Source organism: Haemorhous mexicanus, chromosome 8, assembly GCF_027477595.1.
Source record: "Haemorhous mexicanus isolate bHaeMex1 chromosome 8, bHaeMex1.pri, whole genome shotgun sequence".
NCBI lineage: Eukaryota > Metazoa > Chordata > Aves > Passeriformes > Fringillidae > Haemorhous > Haemorhous mexicanus.
In genome coordinates, this window is record NC_082348.1 from 16,253,983 (window position 1) to 16,269,888 (window position 15,906).

The window sequence follows — 15,906 nt, forward strand, 5'->3', positions numbered from 1 at the left end:
TGCTGGGCTCAGGAAGCCCTTGAAAAACTCATGAGGAAAGTATGGAAAGCATCAAGTTTGGTTTTTGATGTTCTTTAAAAAATATTACGTATGCAACAAATGTATTATAGCTCATAAAAGAATGTATGAAAAAGACCTCACAGGAAAAGAAGAACTTCAGGGATCAGCTGTGTCTGTAAGGAGGGTCCAGCTGTGGGCAACTTCAGGTTATGGAGCCAATAGCAGATGTAAATTTACCTCTCTGCTCTCTTGGCCAGGCAGGGAAGAAAGGACTGGGACTCTTCAGTCCCTGCTAAGCCACTGGTGCTGTGGAGAAGAGAGCACCCTCCCCATTTCCAGTCTTTGCATTTTTTACCAGCATGCTACTCACGTGGCTGGTACTTGTTCCAGTTTGTGTAGCTCACTGAGTGATTCTTGCCTGCTGTACTGAGCCACAAGTATTCTCCTGTGTTGTTAAGGTCTTGCAATCCTATCCAAAAATAAGTTCTCTCAGATTCTGGCATGCTGCGGATCATGCTGTTGATAAAAGCTTGTTCAAACCTTAATAAAATAATCAAAATAAAGGTTTTTAGAATAAAATAGGTAAATTGGTATTTCAGTGAATAGCTCTCATGACATTATTTAAATTTTCTCAGAAGAGAAAAATATAATGGATGTACCTAATTTTCTCGACAGAATGCTGTGGGGAACTTGTGGTATAAGTCTGTATCCCTATTTTTTCAGCACTTGAGCACATAAAAGAAACACTAGAATCAGATCTTATGGCCTCAGTGCTTGAATTGCAAGATGTAAAGACAGAATGTATTAATGAGGCACAAATAAAACCAAAAAACTCCAGGTATGAAGGAAAAATGTTAGTGGGGTCTGAAAAGGCTCCAGAAGAAAGAGAAGAAAAATCTCTGCACAGAAGTGTCCTACTGAAACCAGCAAATACACAAACCAGCACTAAGAAACCAGATCTGAAGGACCCAAAGCACCAGCTGAACTGACTACAAAGGATCACATTTTTCTTCTTTGATTTCTTCGCTAAAGTTATGTGAGACATATACACCTTTGTGCAAGTTATAACTGCTGTGCATAGTAATCCAATTTTCACTTAAATGCAATTAGTTCTGATATAATTGGCATTGGATTATACAAGAATATTTCTGTTTATGAGCACATTTAATCAGCTGACAATGAAAATTAAATAGCAAAGATGTTTTCCAGTTTGATAAAAACTCATTCGACTTTCTGTTTTCATAAACTCTGAAAAGAATGGATAAATTACTGAAAAAACTGAATGTAACACTGTAATCAGTGTTACAGTATCTGTAACACTGTAAGGGATTCAGAACTTGTGCTTAATTTTAATTTCCTCTGCATGTCCTCTTTTTCTGTCTACCCTCCTTTCTCTACAATTTACTATCTAATGAATATTTCACAATCAGTAACCGAAAAGTTTTTGCAGTTTTCCCTCCAGAAAAACAAACCCCAGCAGAAATTTAACAAAACCACTAAACTAACATTCTTTTGCTACTCCTTGCTACTGCTGCTAAATGGAACTGGGAAATACCATCATAATTAGTGATGGCTACACCAAGAAATGAAAAAATAAAAATAAAAAAGCAGAAAAAGACTGAAGACATTATTCTAGCATGCCCTCAGCTCCCTGCCACATTTGAGCTGCCAATGCTCAGCTGCAGCAATTTGTCCCTTATTCCCCCTGAAAGGACCTTTGTCACACTGCAGCTCAGTGCTGCACACCCTGTGCACAATCCTGAAACCCCTGGGTAGAACAAATTCCCACTGATGTAAATCATTATGTAGGGTAGCCAGTGATTTCCTAAAATACCTACCTACTATTTATCTGATTGCTGAGGGTTACTTCCCCTGTCTAAAGGGAGCAGATGTTTCCTCCTTGTATTTTTGGAGTTTGGGGGGTTTTCTTTAGCTATTTAGGTGGGGTTTTTTCAAACAAGAAATATGCAGCAGTTAAAGTATTGATGTAATCTATCTATTAGTATGTCAAATTTTAATGGAAAGCCAACATAAAGGGAAAATAACAAAGGGAGCAGAGAAAACCCAAGCACCTGGACATCTACAGAGGAGAAAGCTCTTGCTAAAGCTGGAATAGAGGCAAATAGGAACAAGGCATGGGAAAAGAGCAACAAATACTTTCAAACATTTACTCTCTTACCCTATTTGCTGAGAAATCACATAGAATGAATAAATAAATAGAAGCATTTATAAAACATTAATTGATTTGGATTGAAATTTTATATTTATATTTTTTTCCATAAAAATAAGTAAGTTTTCATTTTTCAGTACACCTTCCAAGTACACCAACAAAGTTTCTTAAAGATGTTACATACCCCTGTGCATAAAGAATTTTCTTTAGATTTCCGCATGCCCAAACGTGCACATTGCTAGAAGTGTTTATTAGCCTAACAATTGCTTTTCATTAAATTTATTTTCAATTAAAAAGTAAGGCAAAGCACACCTTTGATTTCAGATGATGTTAGTAATTATGCTCACCTCTCAAGCAAATATTCTTTCACAATGGTAATATGTTTTGCCATGCAACGCTTTATAGAGTTAGAATAGCTCTTGTTAGAGGTATCTTCACACCCTCTAATAGGATTAACTACCTGTTGGTTACTGATACAAGTGCAGATGGGCAGAAATAACCACTGGAAGCATGTTCAAAACTTCGAGGGGTACTGTCGATTTTGTAACAATATCCACCATGTCTTTCCCATCCCTTAAAAGAAATGAACATCATTTTATAGATTATTAATTATTGTAGAGTTGTTAAAAACTTGGCCCCCTTTTGTCTGATGAGCCTTGGCATCCCTATAGATCTTTTCTTTCCTGCCATGGTTGAAGGGCAGTTACCCTCAAGGTCACTGAAAATGTGGATGTCAGATGAGCCAGAACAGTGTGTCCATGGCCAGCCTGCCCCATTTCATCTCATTATTAGTCTTTGACTTCATTCACCCCTGGGTGTCCAAAAGACACTGCCTGGACTGGTGTAAGTTCTGCTGGTGTGAGTTCAGGCAGCATACCTGCTTGGATTTATGACTAACTGTTTTAAATAAGCAAGAGGATAAAGAGATAATACACTCTCTTAGTCTTTTGATTAACTGAATGTAACTGTTTTCACATCAGAAAGAAAAGGATCAAAGCCAAGGGACTGTAAGAGGGTTCAGCAAATGTTTTTACAGGGTGTGAAACACCAAGAAGCAGAAATTCATCCCAAGTAGAAGTTGCCAGAGTGGGTCAAAATACTTATGACCACTGGCTCAATACCGTGAGACTCAATCCTGAGGGGCACAGGATGGAGAAGTTAAAATGCTGTCAAACTGCTGACTACAGCTTGTCAAGAAAACCTTGATGCTCTGCACATTTTTCACCCAGTCAGGACTGAGACAAACTTTTCTTATACTAACAACACACAAAATTCTTGAGTGACAAAATACATTGGTCCAAATGAAATAAATGCAGTCACCCTAAACTTTTGGAAATGTTAAGCTGGAATCAAGCAGTAGTGTCCATAATGGTATGACAAGAACTCTGGATCTGGACACTACATCTGGCAAAAGACTGCATCTTTCTGCAAACAGTTCAGCTTCAACCTTCTTAAAATTCAACCAAACTGGCTCTGTTTCTTCATTTCCCAAGAAACGAGACAGGACATTAAAAAAAGGAAGACAATTAGCTAAATAATAAAGCAGCTTAGAAAAGAGATTTTTTTTCCTCCACAGTTTTGAATATAACAGAAATTCAACAAGTTTCCTCTTCCCACACATTGTGAAAAGGAACTGATGGCAAACTAAGTCACACTTTAACATGCTTCCTTTTACTACCAGAACACAGAGCTGATGTGAGTTCATGAACACTGAAAATATGATACAATCTCCTAGTTAGAGAGTTGTGCTCCTTCCCATTTGTGTTTGAAAGCAAATGTACAAGTGGAAGAGTTCACCCTCTGTGTCAATGAAACTGGTAGGTTTTCACCCTGACATTCCATTTCAATGTATGAAAACCATGTGTGGGACGAGGCATCATATAACAGCCATTATTTGCACAGATGGTGGACAAAAGGGCTTCACTTTTGATCTAGAAAGAAATAGGAACTTGGGTCACAATCACTGCTGAAACAACAAGCCATGAAAGGCATCTTGTGAAGGCCTTTAATCTTACATTAAAATTTAGTTTACATACTTCTAAAGCAAACAATGTGATTTTTCCAAGCAAAACATGCATATCTTTAGGATGAAAAACTGAAATTATCTATTTGCATCCATATGTTCTGTAGCTGTATTTAGAGGTTAACTATATAATTCTATGTCATTAATATAGTTCTAAAACAACCACAAACCCACTTACCTCTGGACAATTTGATTCCAGTTCAGGAGAGACACTATTAAACTCCCCTGCTTTTTTGCAGATATAGAAAGACTTTTCTTCACATTTTTTAATCCTCCAATGTCCCTCCTAAGGAATAAAAGAGAGTATATTCCATATATACCCATATTCTCATGCATATCTATACAAACATTAGATCACAGTCTCTCTTCCTCTTTTAACTCTTCACTTAAAAAAAAATAATTTTTCTCACTCCATTTACTTATCCATAGACAGTCCATTTATTTTTACCAACACTGTCAGCAGAACATCCCAAATCAATCACAAAAATGGGTTTGTCTCTGTGACTCAGTCTTCAGGATGTAAAGCATCTTAATTAACTCTAACCATGGCCATGCCAGAGCAATTTTCTTCCTAGCTATCACAGTTCTTTGTAAGATCAATCTCTATATTTCAACAGTCCTTACACATCTGTATATACTGGACATACATCAAAAACAAAGCCTGAAAAATTTTATCTTAAACCTACTTTTCCTTTGTATTTTACATTTTCATTTGTTTGTTTACACTTGCAAACTGAGTAAAATATGACTTTGGAATCTAAAACCCCTCATTGTTCCAAAGTCCTATTTTCTGCTTCCAGTAGGAACAGACTTTTCCCAGTCATTGTAACTGTCTTGGTTTTCTCCTGAGTTAAAGACTGTCACTTGGACCCACTACTGTAGAGAGAACAGAAACTCTTGATACAGTTTTCACACTCAGAAAAAACATATTTTGCAAAAAAATTTTTTAAATTATAGTGCTACTTATGCAAGTCATGCATTAGTGAGCTTAAGTACTGTTAATTACAAATTAAAGTAAATGCATGACCACATTACAAAAGAATTGACAGTGCCATGAATACCAAAAAGGCAGGACAGTGTTGTTTTACAACCCCTGACTGATCTGGTATCAATCTCCTGCTATCAACTTCTCTACTTTCATGTAGACCGATGCTATGGTTTTGAAAGACACTCCATACAATGTATAGATATTTACACAAAGATTATACAGGCACAGCTGACAGTTTCTCAAAACATAAATTTGAAACTTTCAAGACCAGAACTTATGCATCACACACACTACTTGGATTTTAAATGACTTTATCAAAATACCAACTCATATTGTTTTGCTCTTTTCCATTTGCCAGTGCTTTATACATGTAGTACTTTTTATTGAACATAAGCTCAAAATCTGTGATTAATTTTCTGTGCATCAGTACTGCAGAATGCATTGATTCTAAAGGCTGTACAGCATTTATCATAACACGAATACATTAGGAATCAAAAACAAAGTCATACTCCAGGTCATGGTTTTAAAAAGTATGCACATTAAGAAATAAAATTATATTGAGCTAAAATAAAAGTGCCTAATTCTTTTAAAAAGATAACTTACAGGTCCTTGTGACAAAACACAGAGTTGTCCTGTTCTTTGAAAGGTGTTAGGTTCTTGTCTGTGCCAGTTAGAGAATTTTCCTGGGGTGCTATCTGACCACTCAAAAACAACAGCAGTGTTATTACTGTATAATCCAATCCATGTCTCTGTTACATTTTCTGTAAAAGAATAAGTGAGTTAATAAAGCCTGTTTTTCCTCTAACACGACAGCAGCGTTAAAAGTTATTAATGGGATATTTATAGGAATGTCCCTCTTTCAGGAACAAATAAAAACTGTATAAACTTTAGGAAATCTTACTGATGAGACTATGTTCTACTGCTCTTGAAAGCTAAATCATTTAAAAAATAGAATCAACACACATGATAATATGCTTTAAAATCCTAAAAACTATGAGTTAAGAGCATATGCACTTTCTTGAAGTGCATGGGGAAGAAAAACTGACATGGGAGTGAAATATTTCTTCATGTAATTATCCATGGCACACTCAGCTTTAGGATTCTCTGAGAGTTATAGAGTCCAGTGACAGCAGAGTTGTAGCTAGTATCTGACAAATAAAGGAAAGACAAGGCTTGCATTTTGATGTGAAGTCTTATTTTACCAGCTACTACAGGAGAAAAAGCACTCAGGCTTTCAGGCATGTAGGCCCTTCTCCTGAAGAGAAACCTGAACAGGCTGGAGAGAAGCAGAAGACTGAAGCTGAACTCAAGCTGAGAATAATTACATCTATCCATTACAGCATCCCTGCAAATAATGGTGTTTTTTATCTATGGAGGGTCTTAAAAGAGGTGAGGAAGATGATGGAGGTTAATCTCCTAATCTCTACGTAACACTCTGCCCCAGCTCTGTGAGAAAAACTCACAGCCAAACTGTGCAGCTCTGCCAGCACACTGGTGTCAGTGGCAGGCAGAAAATATTCACTTTCCTTTGCAGCTGTTATGACAACAAAAGTATTGGCATTGCTGCATCAAAGAGCTTTTGTTCATTAAGTTCCTTGTGTAATTGTGCTACCTCTCAGGACAATGTGAACCAGCAGAAGTGCTTTGATACGTCCTGCTGACATCAAAGGGGACTCTGCCCTCATGGTAACAGCAGCAATTTTGCAGTGTGGATCAGGCCAGCTTGCAAGCCAAAGATACACTGAATTGGTTTTGCTTCTAAGCACAGCTCTAGTATAAGGTTGATGACAGAATATTTTGCAACAGTTTGCAAGGAACCAGGCAAGAGCAGGAAAGAACAAAAGCTAGCATGTTTACTATGGCCTCACTGTGCCTGCTTCGTGGAGTCATATCTTTATTTAAAGAATGGTTATTGGAAAAGGTGACTATGCCTTTTTGAGACTCCTAGAATGGGCATGCAACATGATTTCTTTTTTTGCAAACATCATTTGGGTGTGCCACATAATATAGTGCTTAGATGGTAACAAGTTAAAGAGCTGCACAAAAGAGCACCACAAAACACTTCAAGAAACACCCGCACACTTGAACTCCCCAAACTCACCACTTTCAAGCAAGTTAAGGAGCAGCTCTTCATCTGCCATGGAGGATACACTAATGAGCCTGCTATTTTCCCTTTGGCATGAGAGAGAAGCATCGTTCCAGCTCTTCTGCTCTCTATGAAGTCTGTAGCAGTCGCGATTGTGGGCGTACCAGCCAGCGTCACAACGAGTGGCACGATACCGCCATGTATCTTGAAATGAGCACACCAAGTTCATATACATTAGGCAGAAGTGCCAAGCTTATGCTATGTTCATAACACATTCTGAGATTTTTTTTAACCTTAAAATGCTGAAAACAGAGTTTTACAAGATGACTTAAGGAGGCCAAAACATCTGCTCTACGGATCATCACCTACCAAGCAAACTGAAATTTCTTCCACTTTATTTGATGATTGAACCATTCGGGCTGCTGAACTAGTGGCAAACACTAATTCAGTTTAAAACACAGTTTATCTCCCTTATTACCTCTGAACCTGGTTCAAAAACACATAAAGCTTTTTCAGATGCATTACCTACAGAAAGTTTGAACAGTCTTTCCTTACTACCTGAAACAAGCTGCTAAACTTTCTTTAAGTCAGTAGGGAGGAGCTGAACCCATGTAATAGCTCAAATATAACCAAAAATGTATGTAAGTAGCTCTTCTAAAAATTTACGTTAGAATAAACTAAATTCTGTTTTTAACTTTCTCACAGAACTGAGAGTCATTCTGAGTCACTCTATGCACTATACATACTATACTCATTGTATAAACACTTGAAGTATATGTACAACAATTTTTTGGCATATCAAAACTACAGCACATCATAAAAACCCCTGCAAATTTTGTGCTACATTTATACAGCTTTCTTCTCTGTGTGCCACTGGTTAACTCCATTCACACTGAAAACCTATTTTGCAACTCATAAGTGTGGCTCTTATTGTATTATAAAAGAGAACAAGCATACGGAGGGTGTAAGGAATGGAGTAAACGCTATTTGTATTAAAATTGTTTGTTCTAAGACTCTCAACAAAGAGTGCTTTGTTTTCAAAGACAATTTAAACAGAACAAAGTGTTATTACATCAGTTAAAGTAAATTGTGTTCAACCTAAACTAGCAAACCCACCCATTTACTGCAGCTGCGACTCTGTTCTGCTGACTTTATAGTCAGGTGGCTTCTCCTGCTCTCCTTGCAGCCTCACAAATAGGATGCAGTAACACTGACACACTTACCCAGTGTTTCATGCTCTGTCTTATTTAAATATTTTTTGCATACAAAAGGCAGTCCAGATTCACATAGAAAACTGTTCCAGCCATACTTCAATCTTGGATTAATCACTGCACAATGATTTTCTTTATAACGGGTATCAGAGACATCTGCAAACACATTTTTGAGAAGCATAAAATTACAAAAAATCAGTTCTTAGTTGTAAAATGGTGTTGTCAGCTTCTCTGCAACTTCTTGAATTAATGTATAAACATCCCTGCATACCCAAACTTCTAGTAATATTATGCTAGTACTATGTACAGTTGAACATGAATTACATGTGTGGCAATGCATCCTTGGCTGCTGCTCTCAGATGAGAGGCTGAAACAAGCTTGAGTGTCTACAATTGTTGGTGCACAGGCTTCAAAATGTAGCAAACCAAGTCACAAAACTCATGTTAATGTGTGAATGGTAATTACAGCTTGTTAACATAAACAAATTTAAACTCCTTTCCTCCATGAAAGTAGCTACAGTTTTAAAATATGCCACTAAGGAACACCTTTAAAAGTACAAAAGGACTAGACCATTAATGCTTTGAAGAGATACATCTCACTTGATGTTATATCCTTAGAAAGGCTTTCAGTTTGTGAATACCAATAAATATTTCTACCAAAAAAAGTGCACTCATTCACTTAATTTAACACTCAAACATAGCTGTAGGAACAGCAGTGCTGTATCAAGCTGGAGTTATACAGAGCGTATAATTATGCTGCTGTAACATATGCAAGAGGAACATCAAGTACTTGCTCTCCAGTTCACAAACATTAGTGGTGCTCCATCTGACCACTGCCAGCCAGCGTCTTCATCCAGGCGATTCAGGCCCATCCACAGCATCATGTCTGTGGAATTTAACTGCCCTGAAACAAAAAATAAACAAAGTAATACTGCATGCTTTCCCCAAGCTTTAAAATATCTACAGGCATAGACCTGCTGTCCTGACTTGTTACAATTGGAATAAAACAAAACTTCAAAGCACTCTCCAGAATGTTCAGGCTGGTTGGCTTTTTTTCTGTCCTTAGAAAAAGTACCTTACTTTGTTAATCAACACAGAGATGAAAAGGAATAAACTCAGAAATGTGAAATCCTTCAAAAGCCAGTCATTCTGCAAGCCCTTCCTGCATAAGTTGTTGCTGACCTTAGAAGTTAAATCCAGAACAAGCAGCTACATAAATGCTAGCCTGTTTACATAAACACTAGCCTGTTTCAGCTTTTCATAAACCAAACAACTTTCAGAAACTTTTACAGCCTTGCAGGCATATCAAAAAGCCAATGAAACATTTTTAAAACTTCCTGCTAGCTTATATCCTTCAATTGAAAATCAGGAATAGTGGGAAGTAATGAACAAGAAATCTGAGGCAACCTTTGCAACAGAGCTCCACCACCCATTCCTCCACTTGATTTTCTCCACTCACACTAAAACACCCATGAAATCCTTGCTGTCAGAAGGCTCTGCACAATTTGTTTGAGACATTTGCTCCAAGGGGAAAAGCAAATTGCTTATCAGAGAAGGAGTAACATGTATTTATGCAGCTGGCATTTTTCCCATACAGGGCATTTACTGTAAGCCTGCAGAAATGTTCCTATCATACCCATTTAGGGAAGTCCAGCTCACAAGAAAAACTTAGCAGGAGAAAGGGACACCAAGGTAGATTGCAGAGAAGGTAAACACATGTATAATTCTCCAAAGTAAACAAGCACACTCCCTTATCACAGCTGCAAGAGGAATGGGAATCTCTGGGGGGAGGAAGAATTGAGAAAATGACACCCTCAAGTAACACCACCACTTCTGCACTTCAGTTTATTAAGGTGGGGACTTACCTTCATCCTTGCTCTTTCAAATAGCTCTGCTGAGGTGTGTCACATGACAAAGCCCCACAAGCAGCAATGGGGGAGACATCACACAGGGTGTTAGGCTCCAAAGCTTATCCCTTTGCACAGGCAAGGAGGAAATCTAACTACAGGTTTCCTACAAGGTCCCCAGAGCAATGTCTACTCACTGCTTAAGTTACTTATGTAGTCCTGCTCCTCGGGGCTGGTGACACTGAGCAGGTCCCCTCCTTGCAGCTGACAGGCAGCGCGGGCCTCGCGCCAGCTCAGCACGGACGCCAGGTTGAACTGGTAGCAGATGTGTGTCTTGGGGTTCTTCTTCCAAAAGATGTCACAGCCACTCTCTACTCAGAAACAGATTTGTCACCAGCTGCCCAAGACTCCAAACCAATCAAAAACACAACACCTTGAACAATTTAATCAATTGATGACAGCAGCATCCCAAAGGAAGCACGATTGCGATTGTCTTTTCTGTTACTTTGTTCACACAAATAGGGAAATAGGGCACTAATGAAATAAAATGTTGCTCCAAATTTCATATGGTTGATAAAGCACTCCGCTGCTGATCTGCAGCTGGTGGGGATTTTCACAATGCTCTTGAAGCCAACACAGCTACATTTTAATTTATTCTGGCTAATCATTTGTTTCTAAAGCTGAACATTGAAATACTCAAACTGTGAACACCTCACTCAACTTGTGGCAACACTCACTGGATCCTCTTGGACCTTGTACTCAAGGGAATAAACTTTAATTAAAAAGGATAAGCAAGGCTACAAATGCTATCTGTTTTAATGGCTGCCCAGAAGTACTCACTACAAAGAAACATTTACAGCTGTTTTTAAGATGCTTTGGAACAGAGATCTGAAATGTAACTTGAGTAGGAAAGACTTTTCCAAACCACTTCTACTGATAGAAGAGACTATTTTGCTTACTTACACAAGAAGCTGAAATATTCACAAAGATTATACACCCAAAAACTTTTCAACAGCAAGTATTTTTAAGGCTATTGCTTTCTAGTATTTTAGGCCCAACATATATCCAAGCAGTGCACAAGAGAAAAGGAATGTGCCAGATACAAGGCAGTCCAAAGCAGAAGGTGACTTTGCAAGAGCAGCCCTTAGGTTATGTGTTCCACATAAGCTGCCTGTGTTTCACTAGGACAGAGGGCTTTGGCTGCAGGGTAAGGGCAGTGGGCTGCACAGAATAAGGTCCTTCTGCTGGTTTTGCTGTTGTGGTGAGGACTTTGAGTCTCAAAGGTGAACTACAACAGATTTGCTAAAGATCTTCCTTTGTGCTTTTTAAAAAGACATTCCCTTCTAACAGAAGGGAAGTAATCCAAAACCAGACTGTGTCCTAGTATTACTAATAAAGAACAAATTATTGGAGGGGGGAGAGAGAAGACAAGCAACATCTTACCTGCATTTGGGCAAAACCCCCATTTTTCATCTTGTTCATAGTGAGTTGTTGTGGCACACCACTCGGATTCCTTTCCATCTCTGGTACACTCATAATACCACTTGTTGTTATATTTAAAAGGAAAAACACATGGGAAACCAAAAGAATTTCCAAGCAAGGTGTATGTTTCTGGAAAAAAAATCCAAACAGATTAAAAGAATGCAGACCACAAAAAAAATTTTTGCCCCCATATGTCAGTATTCCTGTATTTAGCAGCAGGGATAAAAATAAAATGTCTAAAGTGACTTCTAAATTTTAATTTAAAATTGATAACAGCATTACAAGTGTGAGCAGCATCATTTCAGTAAATAGAATGTGGAAAAAATAACTTATGAAATTTGTCAATAAGGCAATTTCTTGTAACTTAGTCCATTAACAAAAAAAAAAAAAAACCAAACAAAACCACAACCCCCAAAATCTGATCAATTAACCCAAAGTCTGCATCTACATTTCAGAACAACCACATAAAACAACCATTAGTTAAACCAGTACACACTCAGATGCAAATTCTACTTATTTATAAGTCTATGACAGAAGAGTAATTTAACATTATTGCCCTGCTTTTCCTACTCTTTATAAAGTGGATTTCTAATGTGTTTTCCACTCTCTTTGTCATTCTTTGGGAAAGGAAATGTACAAGACAAAGGAATATTAAATAGACTTTAAAAAATAAGTTTTTATCCTGTGGAGAATAATAACATAGCTGAAGAATTGATGCTCTATACATCTGTTGCCACAATCAAGGCCTTACAAAATATTTAAATATTTTCCTATTGTACTTTGCGAACCAAAATATTGAGAGAATCCAGTGCAACTGAAAGCTGTAAAAGCTTTACCTCAGTGTCTCCTAAACCTCAGAGCTTCTAAAAAAGGTCAAAGAACCACAATCACTCTTTGAATGAAATTGTTTATCAAAGATTCCACATTGATAGCTTTAAGACCAAAGTCCTTCAACTACAGAATCAGTGCACACTGCCAGGTTCCTAGAGGTTTCTAGAGTTAATGGCTGGCTGTGCACATATAAAAGAGCAGTTTACACATTGCTAATCCCCTTCTGATGTGAATGAACAGAAAATACTATGAACAGGTCAAAAAATAAATCAGGATTGCTTTTCTGTCTGCCTGCTACCGTGCTGCCAGCTACAGAGGGATTATCTCAGTCCTGGCAAGAAACCAAATTCAATTGCTACAGACCCATTACCACAGTTACATATAATTTAATTTTTTTTTGTTTTGAAGGTAGCTATCCCTCACACCCCTTGCTTGGTGGACTAACAGGCTGGCTTGCCTTTGCATGTGCATGAGAAGGTATTTGCATTGTGGTAGAAGGTGGAAAACAGAACCTGAAAGAGATTTTGCCAACACAATTCAATACTTTGGTCCTAAAACTAGGCTAGAAGTACCTGCCAAAGGATGATCCTCTCCTCACCTCTCTCAGATGTTGCAGTAATAGGGCTAAACCAGGTCTACTTCCATCTCACTGTGTGCACATGGCAAATATGTATGACTTTTCATGGATATTTTAATTTAAATTTATATATTTTCTGTCTGGTCTAAAGTATGAATTCCATTAGGTTTTAAAAAAAGAGGTTGGGCACTGTAGTACTTTCCCAGTTATCACAAGTCTCAAAGAAGGAGTTTAGTGAAGGCAGAGGCTAAGCTACACCTACAGGGGAAACCACTAAGACCAGATCAGGAACCCAAACACCCAGTCCAAGTGGGGAAAATCAACAACTTCAGTCTGAGACACTGTGCAAACATCAGGCCCCTCCCTCTTTCAGAAAGGTTGAGGAAGGGGTAAAGGTACAGGCTGTCTGCTGCTGTTTGAAGTCAGTGGGCTTATCTTAGTCCTTAAACCTAGAAAAATGCTCAGGTCTGCAGACCTGGATCTTGATGTACATTTCCATCCCTTCACTAGCTGAACAGCAGGATTTATCAAACTTCTGATCTCTGTTTCAAAGTTTGGCACGTTCAGAGTCCAGGTGCAGAATGTGGCAGACATTGGTCCATGCACCCTGCAATTACAGACTGATTTTCAGTGACAGGAACTCCAAATCCTTTTTTATCTCTCTTTAGGTTTATCTGATAATGGAAGCTGCAGCACAGGCAACAGCAAATCCTTAGTAACCCTTCTAATTTTACAGGTGATTTGAAATGAGCATTTCCTGATTTGCAAGGATACTGGTGGGTTTGGGGGTCAATTTAACAAAAGATTATCAATTGTGTGGTATGCTCATCTCAACCACTGCACAGAAAAAACCCCACAAACTTTGAGGCCCAAACCGCAATAGAGACTGGAAGGGATCATAAGCACCTGATCTTCCTCCAAAAGAACTTTTCCCATCTAACACTTCTATGACAAAGTTTTATTCTTACCTTGAAATGGGTGTTCACAAAGGTCTTCATCATAGGACATATACTGTTTCCATTGACAAGTAGATTTTTTTTTGGCCACAATATATTTAGTGTTTTCAACTGCTAATTTGAACTCCGATACACCAACCAAAGCTTTTCCATCACAGTTCCACCACAATGAGTACTGAGTTGAATCACATTCAAGCATAGCTAGTGGCTGCTCTGGTTTGCTGATGTTCAGCCCCAGACAGGTGCTGCTGCCTATGTTGAAGAGACGACGGTTGGATGCCCATTTCCATAACATCTTTTCCGAGAGCTGGCCGCAGTCTTCCAGAACAAGGCCAGCTCTGTCCACTTTAATGCACAAGCTGGAGTTTTCACTCTGGATAATAAATATCCCTTTATCTGCAAGGGGAAGAAAGCACAACAAGCTTCAGTCTGTAGAACACTGCAATTGATTAAATATTATTAAAAGACAAATGTTTTAATTGCAGCTACTTAGGAAGAAAACTGAAAATATCCATCAGAATAACTGACACTCCAAAAAACTAAGGAGAACTGGTCTAATTTTACTGCCAGCTGATTTTTCAAAACACTTGGGATACTTGCAAGCTCACAAAAATAAAACCAGATAATACTTCTCAAGTTGGATAGTCAAAAATAACCTCAAAGAAAAACAAGAGGTGCCCAAAAACATCAGTCATATTTAAAGAAAAAAGCCACTGGTCACCAAGACAGAGTAAAGGTCACCGTAATGGAGGAAAGTTTTAAGTAATACATGTCATGCTGTGTACTGCAAAATAATTCCCAATGTAGATGGGAGAATGCAATTAAAGTAAAAGCTCAATATTTTAAGACTGACATTGCCATATTCATTCTTTACTCTGCAACTACAGAGAAAGAAAGAAAATAAGTTGCATTGTCAACAGGACACAGGAATAGCAGGATTTATCTATACCATTAGAACAGATGACCAAGGGTTAAAGTATGCCTTTCCTATTTGATACATATTGTTCAGCCATCTGTGACTACCCTCCACAAGAGCAGATGTTGTGGGGCTAGCCTGACATCCCAGATTTTTTGTAATCAAATAGAAATTCAATGAAATATGTGACATCATGTTGTAAGTATGTGAAAAAAAGTCAACTGTTTAATGTCTTGGGAGCAAAAGTTTAACTGATCATATAGACTGAAAAAAAAAGAAGGCAGCTGAGGAACTGGAAATCAGCAAAATGTAAGCCTGTAACAGCTCAGCTACTTGATTCACTCAGAAATCCAAAGGTAAATAACTCAAGAAGTTCTGTTCACATTATATGTGAGATATTTTATGCCTCAGGAGATTATGTGTTGAGAGCTTGAGCAGCACCTCCATTTTGCCTTCAAATTTTAAAGTAATAATTTCTGCTATGCATACTGTCAAGTTTCTGTAATTCACTACACCTAGCATACTGAAGCACTAAATATGAAAATAAAAAATCCCTCTCAAATTGACACTGCCTGCAATGGAAATATGAGATGCAGAGGACCACTCAGATGCTATGTCTGAGTTTAGTGCATAGAGCTTAGGTGTGGCCCTAAAAAAGGAAGATGTTTCAAGCAGCACCATTACAGTGCTGTCTAACAAGCACACAGGAAATCAGCTCAACAATATAATGAGCATACAACAAGCAGAACAGAGAGGATATGGATTATGGAGAGGGTTTTGTTTACAGATTCTGCACAGAACACATTATGACTTACAGAGA

At 38.0% G+C, this 15,906-nt stretch overlaps 1 protein-coding gene across 1 annotated transcript in view; it reads right to left on the bottom strand.

Annotated features, from left to right (window-relative positions):
• PLA2R1 (phospholipase A2 receptor 1) overlaps positions 1-15,906 on the bottom strand; it is a 37,373-nt gene that overhangs the window by 19,662 nt on the left and 1,805 nt on the right. The window contains exons 2-11 of the mRNA XM_059852935.1: positions 14,183-14,566; positions 11,768-11,935; positions 10,522-10,695; positions 9,268-9,381; positions 8,491-8,634; positions 7,283-7,471; positions 5,785-5,942; positions 4,372-4,479; positions 2,631-2,743; positions 371-540 (exon numbers count right to left, since the gene is read on the bottom strand). Coding sequence (XP_059708918.1) covers positions 371-540; positions 2,631-2,743; positions 4,372-4,479; positions 5,785-5,942; positions 7,283-7,471; positions 8,491-8,634; positions 9,268-9,381; positions 10,522-10,695; positions 11,768-11,935; positions 14,183-14,566 — 1,722 coding nt within the window. The remainder of the gene's footprint in view (positions 1-370; positions 541-2,630; positions 2,744-4,371; positions 4,480-5,784; positions 5,943-7,282; positions 7,472-8,490; positions 8,635-9,267; positions 9,382-10,521; positions 10,696-11,767; positions 11,936-14,182; positions 14,567-15,906) is intronic.